Here is an 18,151-nt window from a genome sequence, read left to right as displayed (position 1 = left end):
ATGAGGGTGCATATATCTTTTAGAGTTTCCTTTATCTCCCAGAAATAAAGTAACTTTAAAATCATGTGTTTCCTTTTCTCTTGCTATTACAAAATAAAGTAGGCACTGAGGGTACTTGTGATCAAATTTTCTGTCTTAGGGTGATGCAACTGTAGGGGCCATTAGGTTAGTAACTTTATTTTTGACTATGTATTACCACCCTTTTTCAGTCTTCAGAGAGAGCCTAGCCAGGGATTGTTGCTTTTCACAGATCAGAGGCCAGATTGTGAATTCAGACTGATATTAAATCCCATTTAACAGTATTTGAAGTATTGCTGTCCAACTCTCATATACTTTTTCATTTTTATTTCCCATTGAGCTAAGTCTGCTACCTTGAAGGTCCAGTGCAAGAGAGAGTTGTGAAGAAAGCAACACATGTAATTATGTTTTAGAACTTCTGTAAAAACTTGCAGTGATTCTGCTGCAGTAGTTCTATACTTTAGCATTCATGTCTGCAATTAGAATCACCTAGAAAGCTTAAACAGCAAACCATTTGAGGCTAAGGCTCACCCCGCAGAGATGTGATCTGATGGCTCTCTAGTGGTCTCAGGCTTTATCTCTAGTTCCCAACTAGGCTAACCTGTGTTTTGAAACTTCTTTATAGATGAGTGTTCTACTTCAATAGGACATTTTTTAGAAAATAATTTTAAATATATTTATGGAATACAGGTGTACAACGACGCACACATCCTGGAGAAGTTACTCAAGGATAAAAGGAAAGAGCTGGGCCCGCTGCCCGATGACGACGATGTGGCTTCTCCCAAACTCAAGCTGAGTAAGGCAGCCTCATGCTCATTCTTAGTTCAGTCGGTCAAGAGTAGATTACTGACTCACTGAAATCATGTCTCATTAAGTGGTGAATGTGAACTCACTCTGGCAGGGAGTTTTCTCCTCCTCTGAAACACTCTCTGTATTTTAAGTAGTTCAGTTGTGGAACATATGTGGGGAATAGATTATAAAGTCAGAGGTTTTGTTTACTCTCTAAATGCTGTGGCCATTTTGTAAATATTCAGTAGTATGACTAGGTCTTTTTTTCTATCTCTTATGCCTGCAAGAGTGTAGTGCCACTACACTCTTGGAGGCATAAAAACTACACAGAGTGGTTTTGTGTATGCTCGTTTGCTGAGTACTGGAATTAATTCTAGGGAGGCGCCTGACTGCCTCAGTCAGTGGAGCATGCAACTTTTGATCTTGGGGTTGTGAGTTCAAGCCCCTCATGGGATATAGATACTACTTTAAAAAAATTAAGGGGCGCCTGAGTGGTTTAGTCGGTTGAGCATCTGAATTGGTTGCAGCTCAGGTCATGATCTTAAGGTCCTGGGACCAAACTTCATTGGGCTCTTTGCTCAGCAGGGGATGTTGGGGGGGGGTATCTTCTTGAGATTCTAAAGTTCAGAAAAAGGAAATTTTAAGGTGTAATGTTGATCTCCTTTTCATTTCTCTACTTTGTATTATGAAAAGTTTCAAATGTCTGTGAAGAATGGTACAACAAAGCCCTGTATGTACCAGTTACTCAGAATCGCTCAAGATCGTGCCATAATTCCTATATCCACTTTTTTCTCTCCTTTTTTGTTCTGAATTACTTTAAAGAGAATTCAATGTCATTTCATTTCTACATAGTTCAGTGTGCATTTCTGTATTTGCAGACATTTTCTTAAATAACCATGGAATCATTTTTACACCTAGTAAAATTCGCAGTTTCTTGGTTTCATCTAATACTTGACACATTTTCAAATTTTACTGATTATCGGGACGCCTGGGTGGCTCAGTTGGTTGAGCGACTGCCTTCGGCTCAGGTCATGATCCCAGCATCCTGGGATCGAGTCCCACATCAGGCTCCTTGCTCAGCAGGGAGCCTGCTTCTCCCTCTGCCTCTGCCTGCCATTCTGTCTGTCTGTGCTTGCTCTCTCTCCCTCTCTCTCTCTGACAAATAAATAAAATCTTTAAAAAAAAAAAAAATTTTACTGATTATCTCATGAATGTATTTTTACAGTTAGTTTCTTCACATCAGGACCTCATTAAGTTCTGTATATTACATTTGATTGTCACACCCTCTGTCCATAGTCTAGAGCAGGCCCTTCCCTTTTATATCCTCATGCCACTGACTCTTCAGAAACCAGATCACCTTCTTGTACAGTTTCAAATTTTGGGTTAATCAGTTCACTTTCTTACGATATCAACTAACTTGTCCCTGTATTCTTCTCATTTCTTAAAAAATGGAAGTTTACCCGAGAGGCTTGATGAGATTCACTGTCAGCCCAGCAAGGATGCTTGCTTCATAACACAATAGGTTTTCTGCACGTACATTGCATCACATCTTGAAGCAATGTCCGCTTGAGGTAGAAGCTAAATAAGGTCCATATAACTGCAGTTGATGGACACTACTTTTAATCTGTAAATCCCCCTCCCAACTTTCTTTTTTTTTTTTTCCTTTGCAGTTTATTTGTTGAAGAAATTAGGGCTGTACTGCAGCTTCCCACGGTCTGGGCTTTGCTAATTGCATTCCTTTGCTGTGGTTTATGTGTTCTCGTCTCCTTGGCATTTCCTCTAAATTGGTAGTTGGAGCAAGAGGCTTGATTTAAATTAGATTTGATCCTCATCTCCTCCTTTTGGCACAAAAACCAACTTCAGAGGTGGCGAATGGTCTTCCACTGTGTAGCCCAGTAACAGCTGTTTGTTCTCCCACATGTTAACAACTATTGATGCTGACTCCATTAATTCATTAAAGAGGTATAAAATAACAGTAGTCTGATTTTGTCATACCTTGCTCATTTAGCAACTGGAGTACTTCTGTATAGAGAAACTTTGCCTCATCCAATATTTGGTTACCCAGTAGTACAATTTTTGCTTGTTTGTCTTATTTTGTTTTGGGTTTTTTGAAAGGATAAAAGATAGATTGCTACTGCCCTTTGTTTACTAGTTTCCAAAGCAATGCATTGGTTTACCAGTATCTGCCAACATTTACCCAGTTTGTTGTTCATTTTTATATATCATTAAGAACTACTAAATTTAAACACGTTGCTCCGTTGTAACTCGTTGCAGTTGTTGTCCTTATTGATGCTCCTCTTGTCCCAGGCTGGCCACTGTGTTCTACTGACATGACCACATTGACACATTCTTTACTGCCTTGTGTTTCAAGATGCACGAGGCTTATCCTGTGCCAACTGTGAGTCAGCCATTTGCTAAGGAGCTACTGGTGTTAGTATTTGAAATCTGTATTTCAGAATTATGGCCAGTGTAGTCAAGCTACATGGGGTTGTACCGCTACTGTCATTGTTGCCAGGATTTTCAGAACTAGGAAATTTTGTGTGTGTTTATATTACATTTAAAGATAAAATACATTGTAAGTTCATAGTGATGCTCTTAACTGAGATTATAGCTACAAGATTTTTATTCAGTGTTCTGTTTTAATATCTGGGTCTCCTTTTCTCCTGTGATAAAAATCTCAGTTCTTGGGGCACTTGGGTGCCTCAGTCCAATAAGCATCTGCCTTTGGCTCAGGTCATGATCTCAGGGTCCTGGGATTGAGCCCCTTGTTGGGCTCCCTGCTCAGCGGGGAGTCTCCTTCTCCCTCTCCTTTTCCCCCTCCCTCCACTCATGCTTGCTCTCTCTAATCAATAAATAAAATATTTTTTAAAAGAATCCCAGTTCTCAAGGATGCTGCAGGTGATGGAATTAGAATGTCACATAGCTAGTCATTTGCTTTATTCTACATTTCACAGCTATCTTAACATGATAGTGCTTATTACTCTCACTAAAAATACGATTACTAAAACAGTTTAAATTTGTTTCCAGTTTTTTTTGTCCATAAGATAGACTTCACTAGAGACGTGCTAATTAAATTCTTTTACAAATCACTTGGAACACTCCCTTATGATTATGTTTTACCAACTGTATACAAATTTGGGTTCATTTATTTTATTTTATTCATTTAACATCAAATATCTTCTTTTAGGTAGGAAGAGTGGAATTTCTCCTAAAAAATCAAAATACATGACTCCAATGCAGCAGAAACTAAATGAAGTCTATGAAGCTGTAAAGAACTATACTGATAAGAGGGGTCGCCGCCTCAGTGCCATATTTCTGAGGCTTCCCTCTAGATCCGAGCTGCCTGACTACTATCTGACCATTAAAAAGCCCATGGACATGGAAAAAATTCGAAGTCACATGATGGCCAACAAATACCAAGATATAGACTCCATGGTTGAGGACTTCGTCATGATGTTTAACAATGCCTGTACCTACAATGAGCCCGAGTCTTTGATCTACAAAGATGCCCTTGTCCTGCACAAGGTCCTGCTTGAAACTCGGAGAGACCTGGAGGGAGATGAGGACTCTCATGTCCCAAATGTGACCTTGCTGATTCAAGAACTTATTCACAATCTTTTTGTGTCAGTCATGAGTCATCAGGATGACGAAGGAAGATGCTACAGTGACTCCTTAGCAGAAATTCCTGCGGTGGATCCCAACTTCCCAAACAAACCTCCTCTTACTTTTGACATAATTAGAAAGAATGTTGAAAATAATCGCTACCGGCGGCTCGATTTATTTCAAGAACATATGTTTGAAGTCTTGGAAAGGGCACGAAGAATGAATCGGTAGGTTTTCCAAGCTATTTCTTTTTGAGAAGTTGTGATTCAATGCAAAACAAAAGAAAATTCTGCTTTGATAAATTGTTTCAGCTTAGGTACATGGTTATATTCGGTGGGGTGCTGTTTTGAGTTCTTACTTCGCCACAACATCTAGAGCACAAGCATATGCCATGGGGGAGAGCAGGCACACTGCCACATCATCTGGATCCGGGCCCGTGGGAAGGAATACGGGACAGATTTGAAGATCTGTTGGAAAGCATAAACTCTGAAAATACAGCCTTTTACAGAACGTTTTTTTTTTTTTAAAGGATAAAATGCTTATAATTAGAAATAGTAGTGTGATTTTTTTTCAAGTTTGAGTTCAATCCAAGCATGCTTTGAATAAATTAAAATAGCTCTTATGTTGTTGATCTAAGGTTAGCCAATCTAAATTTGATCACCATTTCTAGTTCCTAAAAAGGCTTCTTTTTTTTTTTTTTATATCTCAGATTTCTCACTTTTAAATGCCTTTTGCAGATATTGAATGTACTAAAAGAAGCCATCAAATTTAAATTTCCATCAAACTTGAATTCCCTTTTAATTTTGATGTGTGTTATGGCTTTGCCAGGCAAGAATGGTATTACTGGCTATTTAAACAATTTCAGTTCAGCAGTTACAGTGTGTCTTCTGTGTGCTTTGAGACTCTCTTGGGGGAATATAAAAAGCTAAAAATACAAACCCTACCTACCTGGAGCTTATAGTCTACCATGTTGAAAGGGGACTTTTAGGCAGTGGGCGTAGAGTAATTCCAGGTGGGAAATCTGGTGAATCCTTCATTTGCTCTGGATCTTGAAAGAAAAATTAGTAATGTTTGCTGTTCCTATTAATAGCACCTGCTCTTTGTAAAGCACCATGCAAAATGCTTTATCTAGATCATCTCTAACCCTTGTAATAGCCATTCTAGGTGATATTCTTCCCACTTCGCATTTTAAGAAGTACACAGACAGAAGTAAGTTGCCTCAAGTCACACAACTAGTAAGTGGGGTGGATCCTATTGTTCCCCGCTACAGAGCTGGTCACCAAGACACCAGTCAGTGGAGCCCAGCCACACAGTGGAGCCCAGCCGTAGATGATCAGGCTGTGCTCTGTGCTCTAAGTCCAACAACTGGGTTAGGACCTGTGCTTAGGGAAACATAATTCCAAGCATGAGACAACATATAACAACTTGCTATGTAGTAAAGATGGTGGAGTAGGAGCTCTGTGCTAGAGCTCTGAAAAGACCTGAGGCATCAGGGGAAAGGAGAATGGGTGGGATATAGATAACACGAATGGTTGGACTGAAGGCACAGGGTTAGAGAATGAATGTGGTCTGTTCAAGAGATAGGGGAGTTGGGGTCATATTGGAGAGGTGCTTGAGTGACACATTTAGGAAATGGTCCTCAATGTTCAGCAGTGGAGATAGAAATGAATGAAAGAAAGGTGGGGAGACATCTTGCAGTCAAAATTTGCATTCTTTATTTTCACTTTTTCAACAAATGTTGAGTGGCCACTAGTTCTAACCATGTTCTAGATACTTGGGGTACATGAGTGGGCAAGACACAGATTCTCTTTCATGGAGCTTAGACTTCATTTTTTTTCTCAGTTTTCTTAAATAGTCCTAAGTCTAAATAAAGTTGCTCCTCTCCTCCACTTCTGCCCTGCCCCCATTCCATCTTGGTTTTAGGTCTGTGGGTCTTGCAAAACTGCATTTGTCTCTTACAACATTAGCAACTTTATCTTTAATAGATGATGTGTCTGTTTTAAGAAATGAGCAGATTTGTATCTCTAGGAAATGAGCTCTTTTCATTCTCCCATTGTTGACATGATTTGCTTTGGAATGAGTTTCTCGCTTGTCCCCAGAGCCTTGCAGAACTGAGGGAAGCTGTTCTTTATCTTTGTGAAAGGGTCGTATTATGACTGCTTATGGTACTTAAGCATAGCCCCATGCTGCTCAGGCAGAGATGCATCATTTCAGTGAGTGATAAACCCTCGTTCTAGCTCTTTCACCAGTAGTGAAGATGGAGATCTCAAAAATACTAAGCTCATGAATTTAATGAAGCTCGTGGGCCCTACATTTCTATGTTGATCCCCAGCAGTGTTCATGCTTCTTTACACTCACCCCTCTCCACCACTGACACTTAATATCACTTAGGACCTTACATACTGAAATAGAAGCAATCTGAAAGTTCCCTCAGGGGACAGCTGTCTGTCCGTCAGCAGTAGTCAGTAACAGCACGGCACGACTCATGCCAGTCAGCCGCTGGCTTCCCTCGTCTGCTGGCAGCATTCCTGAGTTCAGTTCTCTGACTACCTTACAGAAAGGGGGACCCTTGGGAAGGCAAGGACAACGGAGGCACTAAGAGCTTCCTGTACTCTTAATTATTTCATTTTGCTGGATGTCTGCCTTTTAAAGATTACCCACCAGCTAAGGGGAAAAAGTTATTTTCTTTTTCCATCTTTAGTTTTTGTTCTTTTGCATGCAGGCAACACTGATCCTCTTAGATTAATAAATTCTTCATATTACTTTGTTGAAACAAAACAGGAAAGATAAGTCAGGTGTTTAATGGCCGTGTACTACATTACTTCATTACTGAACAGCCTGATGGAATTACAAGTCTGCCCTTTCAGTGTAACAGGAGTTGCCAAAAGTGCATTTTCATTTTTAACTTTATACTTAAAATTGTAAGCTCTTATAAAATGAATTTTAACGTCAAGTGAATAGTCTTAAGACATTTCTGTTCAGAAAACAGGCATCAAAATAATATCAGAGGAGTTTCTTCCCTTGACCAGTTTTATTTTTATTGCTTTCCTACAAGTATTAGCATTTCTGTAACCTAAAAAGATTTTTAAAACCTTTCCAGAAACATTCATTTAGGTTGTTGTTGGCAGTGTTTTTAGATTGTTTGCCAGTTCACCTTTGCTGATGAGGAGAAGCATTCCGGAGGCTTCACTAACATTTGATGCTCTAGTGTTGGGTATCAGCAGGGAGCTGATGGGCTTGCTACGCCTACCCGTGTCCCCCAACCAGAATGTGTTCCTAACTGCTGCTAGACTTTGTGGTTACTTTGTGAATCATTTCTCAGACCCTCGTATTCCTAGTTAATAGAATTACGTTTTTTTTTTTTTTTAAGATTTTATTTATTTTACTTGACAGAGATTACAAGTAGGCAGAGAGAGAGAGGAGGAAGCAGGCACCCCGCTGAACAGAGAGCCCGATGCGGGGCTCAATCCCAGGACCCTGGGATCATGACCTGAGCCGAAGGCAGAGGCTTTAACCCACTGAGCCACCCAGGCACCCCAATAGAATTACGTTTAAGCCATCCTCAGACCACCATGGATTAGAGAGAATAAGAAAATTTCTTCTAGTCTAAATTCTGAAGCTGTTTTTACCCAGTCCTCTCCTCTCATTCTGTAAATGAGGAAAGCGTCTTTAAAAAGCTTTCAGTGTGGCAGATCATTTTTTCCCCATCTTTCACTATGTTGCCTCTGCTGGTTCCCCAATATTATGTAGTCATTTCTGGGAAACTGACATGAACACTGACTCTGAGGTTTGTAACCGTTACAGGATGGATGCCCTCGTGACTTTGCAGTTTAGCGTCAAATATTTGCTGGGGCCTATCAGCCTAGGCAAGCATGATAGAGATTCAAAGAGAAGAAAGTGGACATTGCCTAAATCTTTTGTCAATACTTTATATAATGTGTGGGTCCCTCAATTAAAAGAAAGTAAAAATTAATCCAAGGAATAGAGACAAGTAAGTGTTGTAAGGGGTGTGGAACTCAGAGTAGTCCTTGATCGTGGCAGCCCCCTTCTGTGGCAAGAATCAACAGATGCGTGCGCCTTGTTTTTCCCCAGAAAACTGTGTGAGGCCTTTTCTTTTACATGAGCTGTATAAGAAGTGAGCCTTAAGAAAGAGAAAACTGGTGGGTATGAGGCTTGCTGAGGTAAAACGGCACTTCACGTTGTTCTAAAACTTTCAAGGAGATACCTGCTGAATAGAAGTACCATTATACCCATTAGCGTGTTACGGAAGCATTGGGTAGGGTCCTCCATGTAGCCAAGGTGTGGGAAGGAAGCAGCTTGTGTGTCAATAGGTACTCTTGATGCCCTTGTAGGACAGACTCCGAAATCTACGAGGATGCGGTAGAGCTGCAGCAGTTTTTTATTAAAATCCGTGACGAACTTTGCAAAAACGGAGAGATCCTGCTTTCACCAGCACTCAGCTATACCACAAAGCATTTGCATAATGATGTGGAGAAAGAGAAGAAGGAAAAATTGCCAAAAGAACTAGAGGAGGATAAACTAAAACGAGAAGAAGAAAAAAGAGGTTGGTTTCTTTTCATTTTATTAAATATGAAGAAATATTATACTCTGTTCTAGTTCTGGCTCTCCAAGCCAGCTGTGGGGATGAATCCTGTCTATGTGAATGTTGACTCTTTCAGAATGGACATGTTGAAATAGGAATGCTTTTGTCGTCCTCGGTTTGGTCATCAGACTATTAACAATTGAAGTGCTGTGTGACACAGCTGTGGGCCCTAGTATTTCAGGAACGGTCAGTTAGCTCACAGGAGTGGAGCTCACCAGGTCAAAATACTATTGGCAGAAGAAGCCTGGGGGCCTGCTTGGAGCTGGGGAGCATTCTCAGCAGTGAGTGCATCAAGATTCTGCCCTGTCATGTGGCAGGACGGCTTTCTTCCTCCAGACTTGGGCCAGAGGAGATGATACTTTGGTTGAACCACAATACTAGGAGGAAATATTTATTTTCATTGTATCAGCCCCAAAATGTTACTTTGAGTTACTTGCTAGAATTTAGAAATATTTTGACAGTGGGAGCTTTTATTAGAAATTTGATCATTTCTGGACTTGCTAGAGTCACTGTCATGGCCAGCCTGCTGGCCCTGCAGCCAGTGGTGCTGCTGGTGGCACCAGCATGGGGCTGGGGCAGCCAGGACTACCGGGACTGGGACACCGCCACACCACTTACCCACAGGACGTGGAGCACTAGGCTCACTTCGTTGACGTACATCTGTGACTGGGACATACTGGCCGCGCTCTCCACGGGGGAGGCAGTGCATGGCTAGGCTTTAGTTGATGTCTTCTCGCTCAGCATTGGGCCCCTGGGCGTGGGCAGCAGCGTGCCCTACTTCTGCCTGAGCCCACTGCAGCTGGCAGGAGAATCCACATGCTACAACAACCATGTCTTTGGCATAGACTAACTTCTGCAGGAAACATGTATTTGATCCCCCAAAGTCCCCTCTCTACTCACATAATACTGTCAGGAGCTGTTACTAATGTGAATGAGATGGAAATGGACTTCGCCAGACATTCACTGTTCATCCAGTACCCTGAGATGAAAACCTGGCCTTCCAGCCATAATTGGTTATTTGCTAAGGTGAGTTTAACCAGCGTCTGGATCCTGGACCACTTTGGTGGACCAAAAGTAGTGACACCCGAAAATAGTAGAATGTCACATTTTAGTGAAATAGAATGCAGCAGATTTAACAACACCAAGGAACTTGCCTAGGATGGTTTATACAGACTTTAAGGGCTTAATGTTTGTGGAACACTTCCTACATTAACCAGTTTTCTTTCACATGCTGGTTTATTTGCCTGCTTGCTTACTTGTTTACAAAGTAGAGTTGGACTGTTACTGGATTTCTTGGAAGATGTGGTTGTTAGATTTTTTTTCATATTTTGAAGCTATTTTCATAGAGGTATGTCTTTCATTATAGGTATTTTTCCTTATAGTTTTCCGGCGGTGCTCCTCTGAAGAGGAGCCAGTGCCAGATTCAGATTGCCGCTTGGCATTTGAAGATACTCAAAGACGTGTCCTTAATTTCTGGAAGCCACTATACTAGAGAGAGGGCCTACCTCATCCACGGCCGCACCTGCACTGCCCAAGCCCATGTACCCGCATATGTGTGGCCGAGACACGCATAGAACTTTCTCCTTGTGGTCCATCTGTGTCTAACAGGCCTGTGTGGTTTGATCCAACATGGGGCAAAACTATTTCTTAACAAAGAACATCTCTTTTCACTTTTCAAATCTAGAGTATAAATGACCTCGAGGAAAAGAAGCTCAAAAAATATTTCCTGAATTCGATTTCCCCACCTAAATGGACACAGTATAATCAGTGTCCTCCACTCAAAGCATGTATATACACACATGTACACTTTATATTATTTTCTATTTTGCCTTCAAATGGGCTTGCAAAAGAAATAAGAAGGATGCAGGGAATTTTGTGTAAGTCATTTCTGGTGTTCTTTTTTAAGTAAAGTTTACCAGACATGGACCAGAGTAAAACCCCCCTGCTCCCAAGTGCACTCAGTAGCTTTTTAAGCAGTGCTGCCCTCAGCAGTGGCCTAAGGCTTCCTCAACTGCTGTAAATCTTTAAATAGCTCCCGTGCTGTCACTGCCTAAATGAGGTCATCAGGGAGAAAATAACATGATTTAAAAAAAAAAAAAAAAACACATTTCTTTGGAAAAGAAAAAACCATTTGGTTTTATTACCTATATACATGATTCAGAAAATGTTACAAGGTCATGAAGAGATGTATCAGGAACCAAGCTGCTGAATCCTTAAATGGATAAGAGGAATGATGTGGAGTACTAGTCGTTATGTTTGAAAACTACTAAGTTAACTAATGTTTTTTGTTGTTTTTTTTTTTTTTTTAAGATTTTATTTATTTATTTGACAGAGTGAGCAGGTACAAGCGGGGGAGTGGCAGGCAGAGGGAGAAACAGGCTTCCAGCTGGGCAGAGAGCCCAATGTGGGTCTCAGTCCCAGGACCCTGAGATCATGACCTGAGCTAAAGGCAGATGCTCAACTGAATGAGCCACCCAGGCACCCTAAAGTGAACTTCTTAAAATCCAGCAAACAGCTTCCCTTTAAGAGAAATGATTTAGGGGTGCCTGGATGGCTCCATTGGTTAAGCATACGACTTTTGACCTCAGCTCAGGTCATGATCTCAGGGTTGTGGAATCGAGCCCTAGTTCAGGTTTAGTGAGGAATCGCTTGAGATTCTCCCTCTTCCTCTGCCCCTCCCCCTGCTTGCTCTCCCTCTCTTTACAAAAAAAAAAAAAAAAAAGATTTCTATTAAACTTGGTAAAATGGGTTTTTTACTCAAAATAATTAAAATCATTATTTTACTGAGGAAAGAAGAAATTTGATCATTTCTTACAAGGCTTTTATCATTATTCATTCTTTTCATGAGACAGCTAGCTACCTTTTTTGAGCATTATTGACACACAATGTTACATTAATTTCAGGTGTATTTCTTATAGAGTTCACGTACATACCTAGGATTGTGATTTTCCAAGAGTTATGTTAGTCTTTAGCATCACATTTGCTTAGGGCTTTTCTTTCTGTAGGTAAGAAAACAAAATAAAATTGATTTAAAGCAAATTCTCTCTTTTTTTTTTTTTTTTTTTTTTAAAGATTTTATTTATTTGTTAGAGAGAGAGATACAGAGCGCAAGCACAGGCAGACAGAGTGGCAGGCTAGAGGCAGAGGGAGAAGCAGGCTCCCTGCCGAGCAAGAAGCCCGATGTGGGACTCGATCCCAGAACGCTGGGATCATGACCTGAGCCGAAGGCAGCCGCTTAACAACTGAGCCACCCAGGCATGCACAATGACATATGCAAAGAAGAGAAGGGAACCTGATTGGCAAGAAAATTTACCACCATAAAGCTAGCTGCACAGAACCCAGCCACTTTGCCGCCAGAGGGGATGTACTCATTTAGGATGACGATAGTGTATGTGGTTGAGGGGTGTCTTTGCCAGCTAAAAGTGATCAGTACAGAGGTGAATGGGGTAAACCTGCAGCTTTGCTGGTCAAGATTACAGCTGAGGTTGAGGGATATCCTGGAAAGTAGCCACAGAAGGTCTGACACAGCTCTCACATATTCTTTGCTGACTGGAAAACTGTGCCCATGCAAGCAAGATGAAAGAACCTAACGAAAAGCAAAATACATTTTTGCTTACTTGAAAATTAATTACAACTTTGAATGTGTCCCCCAAGCCACATGCACATCAGTTAGCAGAAGGTGAGTCCTTCTGAATTTGAGGTGTTTGAGGACAGTCTTCACCTAAATCATTGGCTGACCCTTGGCCAAGCAGACTTCGGTGCAAACCTTCATTCCATGTGTCTTAGAATACTTATGTTGAGAGTCTCAGAGGACAGAAGAGAAAGAAAGGGGAAAAATACTTGGAATGGCTGTAAATTTGAAATTTGTTGGAAAACAGTAGCCCATGACTCTAAATAAAAACACTAAGTAGACACAAGGAGAACCACTTCTAGTTACATCTGCTGAAAGAAAAATCTTGAGAACAATAGTATGGTAATGGCTCTGAAGAAATAATGGAGGTCAGAAAGCGGGACATGATACTCAAAAGTGCTAAAAAGGACAAGAACTGAATAAACCAGTATAACCAGTGAAACTATCCTTCAAAAAATGAAGCTGAAATGAGGCATTCCTAGATAAACAAAAACAGAATTCACTGCTGGCAGATCTTCCCTGTAAGAAATACCAAAGGAAGAGCTTCAGGCCAAAAGAAAACAGCACCAGATGGTTGGCTCAAATCCACAGGAAGGACTGAAGAGTAGTGGAAATGGTAAATTTGGTAAATATAAAAGTCTGCCTATGTTTTTTCACTTTTCTTCTCTCAGTTTCTTCCAAAAACTTTAGGATTGTTTAAAGAAAAAGGTACAACCTCATTGTTAGGTTTACAGTATTTATAGAAGTATTATATATGACAATAGTAGCACAAAGGAATGGAGCTATTTCGGAGCAAAGCCGCACTAGTTAACAAAATCAAGTTAGGATCAACCTGAAGTAGATGGTGGTAAGTTACAGATGCGTATTGTAATGCCACTAAAAACAAATAGCAATAAAAACCCAACGGAGGAATTAGAGAAGTGCTACAGCAGAAATACTTGCTTGGCACAAATACTTCCTAAAGAAGGAAAAGAGAAACAAAAAACATAAGACATGTAAAAAACAAATAACAAAGGGCAGACATGAATTCAGTCATATCAATAAGTAACTTACAGAGGCGCCTGGGTCGCTCAGTTGCTAAGTGGCTGCCTTCAGCTCAGGTCATGATCCCAGGGTCCTGGGATCCAGCCCCCACATCAGGGTCCCTGCTCAGTGGGGAACCTGCTTCTCTTTCTCCCTCTGCAGCTCTCCCTGCTTGTACTCCCTTGCTCTTTCTGTCAAACAAATAAATAAAATCTTTTTTTAAAAAAAAGTAAGTTACATAGGGGCGCCTGGGTGGCTCAGTGGTTTAAGCCGCTGCCTTCGGCTCAGGTCATGATCTCAGGGTCCTGGGATCGGGTCCCGCATCGGGCTCTCTGCTCGGCAGAGAGCCTGCTTCCCTCTCTCTCTCTCTGCCTGCCTCTCCATCTACTTGTGATTTCTCTCTGTCAAATAAATAAATAAAATCTTAAAAAAAAAAAAGTAACTTACATATTATGAGTAGACTAAACACTTGGATCAAATTGCAGACTGAATTTTAAAATATCTAACTCTATGCTGATCTGCAAAGGACTTGTTTCAGAGCCGAAGGCAAAAATAAGCTGAAAGGAAAAGAAGGGGGAATGATGTACTATTGAGTTGGAGTGGCACCATCAATACCAAATGGACTTTTAAGAGAAGAACTATGACTGGAGACAGAGGGATACCTCATAATGTTAAAAGGGTCAGGACATTGGAACATGTAGTATTTATAAATGTATATACATCTAATAGTGGAGCCTCAAAATACATGAAGTAAAAACTGATAGAATTGAAAAGAGAAATAGTTTAATAATTATAGTCTCAATACTCCTTCCTAAGCAATTGATGGACCAACTAGACTAAAAATCAGTATCTTTTCTCACTAGTTGATAGACCAACTTCAAAAATACAAAAGACTTGAAATAGCATTGCTGTGGACTGGAAGTTTACATTCCCCCAAAACTGATGTGTTGTAGCCTCCTCTCCAATTTGATGGTAATTGGAGGTAGGGCCTTTAGGAGGTAGTTAGGTTTGGGTGTGGTTGTAGGGGTCGAGCCACCACGAGAGGACTGTTACTGTTGTAAGGGGATGAAGAACAAGTTGATGACTATTTGTGAACCAGAAAGTGAGCTGTCACCAGACACCAGATGTGCTGGCACCTTGATTTTGGATTTTCTGCCCTCCAGAGCTAAGAAATGAATGTTGTTTAAGCTACCCTGGCTATGGTGGGTTTTTTACAGCAAGATAAGACATGGACTGTCAACCGGCTTGATGGTTGACGTGTGAAACACTGCACCCAGGGACTACAGAATACACATTCTTGTCAAACACACAGGCAACATTATCTCGGACCATACGCTAGGTCATGCATCAAGTTTCAGAAGATTTAAAAGGTTTGAAATACGAAAGTTTGCTCTCTGAACACAGTGGGATTTAGACTAGAAATTAGCAACAGAAAGAAATCTGGAGAATCCCCAGATATTTGGAAATGAAGTGGTTCACCTCTAACCCATGGATCAAAGATGTTACAAGAACAATTAGAAAAATCTTGAATGGAATGCAATGTATGAAATGTATTTAATTATTAATTAAATGTATTAAATTAATGAAAACAATATGTTAAAATTTATGGGATATATCTAAAGCAGTTCATAGGAAGAAATTTATAACTTTAAATACATATGTTGAAAGGAGTAAAGATCTAAAATAGGTATGTTTCCACCTCAAGAAGTTGGGGGAAAAAAAGCCAATCAAACCTGAAGTAAGTAGAGGAAATAATAAAAATCAGGATGGAAATCAATGAAAGAGGAAACAGAAAATGCCAATGCCATAATGGGTGTGACATTTGGGAACAATCCATGTTGTTTCTACTGACAGAATTTTGTATACTTAGACTTTTTTTTTTTTTTAAGTTTTATTGACACTTCTTGGCAATGCAAAATTAGTAACAGCTGCTTCTTAAATTACTGTAAGGCTGTTCTGAAAATGTGGCCTCTAGGCAAACAGCATCAGCATCACTTGAGAACTGATGAGGAATGCAAATTCTCAGGCTTTTGATCTCAGTTCAAGTCTTGATCTCAGCTCAGGTCTTGATTTCAGGGTTGTGAGCTTTTAGGCCCCACTTTGGGCTCCGTGCTGGGCGTGGAGCCTACTTTAAAAAAAGAAATGAAAATACTCTTGTCCCACTCCGGACCTATCAGTTCAGAAACTCAGAGGGTGGGACCCAACAGTTTATGTTTTAGCAAGTCATGTAAGTGGTTCTGATGTACACTCAGTTGTGGGAATCGCTGCTCTAAGGCTTTAACTCTAGCGGAGGAGCAGGAGCTTATGACAGTACCTGCTGTCTTGCTTCTTGGTGGATTAGCAATGATAATGTGAACCCACTAGGCAGCCTTGGTACTGACATTTTTTTTTTTTAATTTATTTATTTGACAGATCATAAGTAGGCAGAGAGGCAGACAAAGAGAGAGGGGGAAGCAGGCTCCCCGCTGAGCAGAGAGCCCGATGTGGGGCTCGATCCCAGGACCCTGAGATCATGACCTGAGCTGAAGGCAGCAGCTTAACCCACTGAGCCACCAGGTGCCCTGGTACTGACATTTTATAAACTGTTGGTCACTGCCCTTGACTGATCCTTTGTTACGAGGAAATATTTCCAGCGACTTCATCTGTGAAAAAGGCTTGTGATACAAAAACAGAGCCCCGTAAAGAAAAAACACAGTAGGAATTGTTCATTCCTTTCCCATTGCTGTGCCTGTCTCAGGAGCCTGCAGGCCTTTGCTGACAGGAGGAAGGGGAGCCCTGCTGCACAGAGCTGCTTTCTAAGGCTGCCAAGAGCAGCCCTGTTAACACTAGGCTTTTTTTTTTTTTTTTAAGATTTTATTTATTTATTTGACAGAGATCACAAGTAGGCAAGAGAGGCAGGCAGAGAGAGTGAGAGAGGAAGGAAGCAGGCTCTCTGCTGAGCAGAGAGCCCGGCATAGGGCTCGATTCCAGGACCCTGGGATCATGACCTGAGCTGAAGGCAGAGGCTTTAACCCACTGAGCCACCTAGGTGCTCCAACACTGTTTTTTAAACATCAACTCAGGGACTGTATTTTCCAATGGTGGGACTGGAAGTAGGTAAGAAGTGGTGCTTTGCCATACAATGTGAAGCAGCACTAGAAGGACTAATGAGGAAGGGGGACCCGGAGGCTTATTGTAACCACGAGAGGACCGTAGTCTGCTTTAGATCACCCTGTGTCAGGTGACTCAATGAATATTAAAAAGACAGCAAACCACCAGGAAGTAGGATAGTGGTTGTATATGTCAGTCAGCCCTCTATGTCTTTAAGCCGTAAGAGGAGGTGTCTTAATAATGATGGAAATTAAAGGAAACTAGAAGATCTCACACACCCTGTTTTTATATTAAATGTCAGAACTAACCACTCATACAAGGGGAAGTAAGCAAAGGTAAGAGAACATGGAGGCCTTTCACTTTCTGCACTGTACAGATGCCTACTGCTAGTACATCCCAAAACACCTCTAAAATGATGGAAAGGGGATTTTAAAGCAAAACAAAAGACATAAATGTAAACCATTCCCCTCCTCAAAAAAAAAAAAAAAAAAAATGAAGAGAGAGAGAGAGAGAAGGAAAGCAACGGAGAAGGAGATAGTGGCAATGAGAGTTTGGGTAAGTTGCCGACACTGCCTTCCCTGCCAGCATCTGATGAAGAAGAGTAGTAGGCCTGCAGGTGAAAGCCATCTGCACCAGCTACGCCCGCAGATGGAGGTGTGAAAACAGCTGAAAGTCTACATTTAAAGGAGATGAACCTCTGTTCCCTTCCCCAACCCTTTCGGTGATTGCACTAAAGTGTCTAGATCGAGAAACAGCAGCTGTCTGAAAGGCTAGAGGTGCAGTTCTGAGAGGATGTATTCTAAGTCGTGAGACCCCTTGCCCTTTAAACTTGTTAGCTCTGGCATGCCGGCAGTCACGCTTACGGTCAGATTTTTCTTTTGAGGGATGGGTCTGGCAATGGGGAGAAAATTGTACATAGAGAACTTCTAGTCAGCGTTTTGTTTTGCTTTGTTTTGTTTTAGCATTTTGCTAAATATATATTAATGTGTCAAAGTAACTGGTGATATAACAAGTTAACACATTGTTATAGGTCAAAGTCATTCAGTTTTAAAATGTTTTTAATGATGGCAGAAAGGAAACATTTAGAGAAGGATTAGCAGATGAAGAAGAATGCTCAGAGGCAATGGAACAACAAAGAAGGAGAAAGATAACAAAGAGATCAGCCCAAGAGGCTCAGAATCCAAGTGATTGCAGGGCACAGTTCTGCCAGGCTTTCTGCCAGTATGTAACAAGGATCTCCTTTCCAGCAACATTTTCTTCATTTCCAGCTGTGCCTTCTACTGCCAAGTCCTTAAGGTCCATTTCTCTGCCAGTCTATTTAAGGCAGCAGAGGGCTTTTTCTCTTCTCAGAATTCTTCTGGTCTCTGTTTTTGTCCAATTCCAAAGTCACTTCC

At 41.0% G+C, this 18,151-nt stretch overlaps 1 protein-coding gene and 1 pseudogene across 14 annotated transcripts in view; both read left to right on the top strand.

Moving 5' to 3' along the window:
• The window catches only part of PBRM1 (polybromo 1), a 129,090-nt gene that overhangs the window by 60,009 nt on the left and 50,930 nt on the right, over positions 1–18,151 (top strand). For all 14 annotated transcript variants that reach the window (XM_032321768.1, XM_032321763.1, XM_032321790.1 and 11 more), the window contains 3 exons: positions 709–814; positions 3,995–4,637; positions 8,763–8,974. In XM_032321768.1, the coding sequence (XP_032177659.1) occupies positions 709–814; positions 3,995–4,637; positions 8,763–8,974 (961 nt within the window). The remainder of the gene's footprint in view (positions 1–708; positions 815–3,994; positions 4,638–8,762; positions 8,975–18,151) is intronic.
• LOC116578032 lies at positions 8,986–11,352 on the top strand (annotated as a pseudogene).

The sequence above is a fragment of the Mustela erminea genome, chromosome 1, assembly GCF_009829155.1.
Source record: "Mustela erminea isolate mMusErm1 chromosome 1, mMusErm1.Pri, whole genome shotgun sequence".
Taxonomy (NCBI): domain Eukaryota; kingdom Metazoa; phylum Chordata; class Mammalia; order Carnivora; family Mustelidae; genus Mustela; species Mustela erminea.
This window is presented reverse-complemented; position numbering and strand designations above follow the sequence as displayed.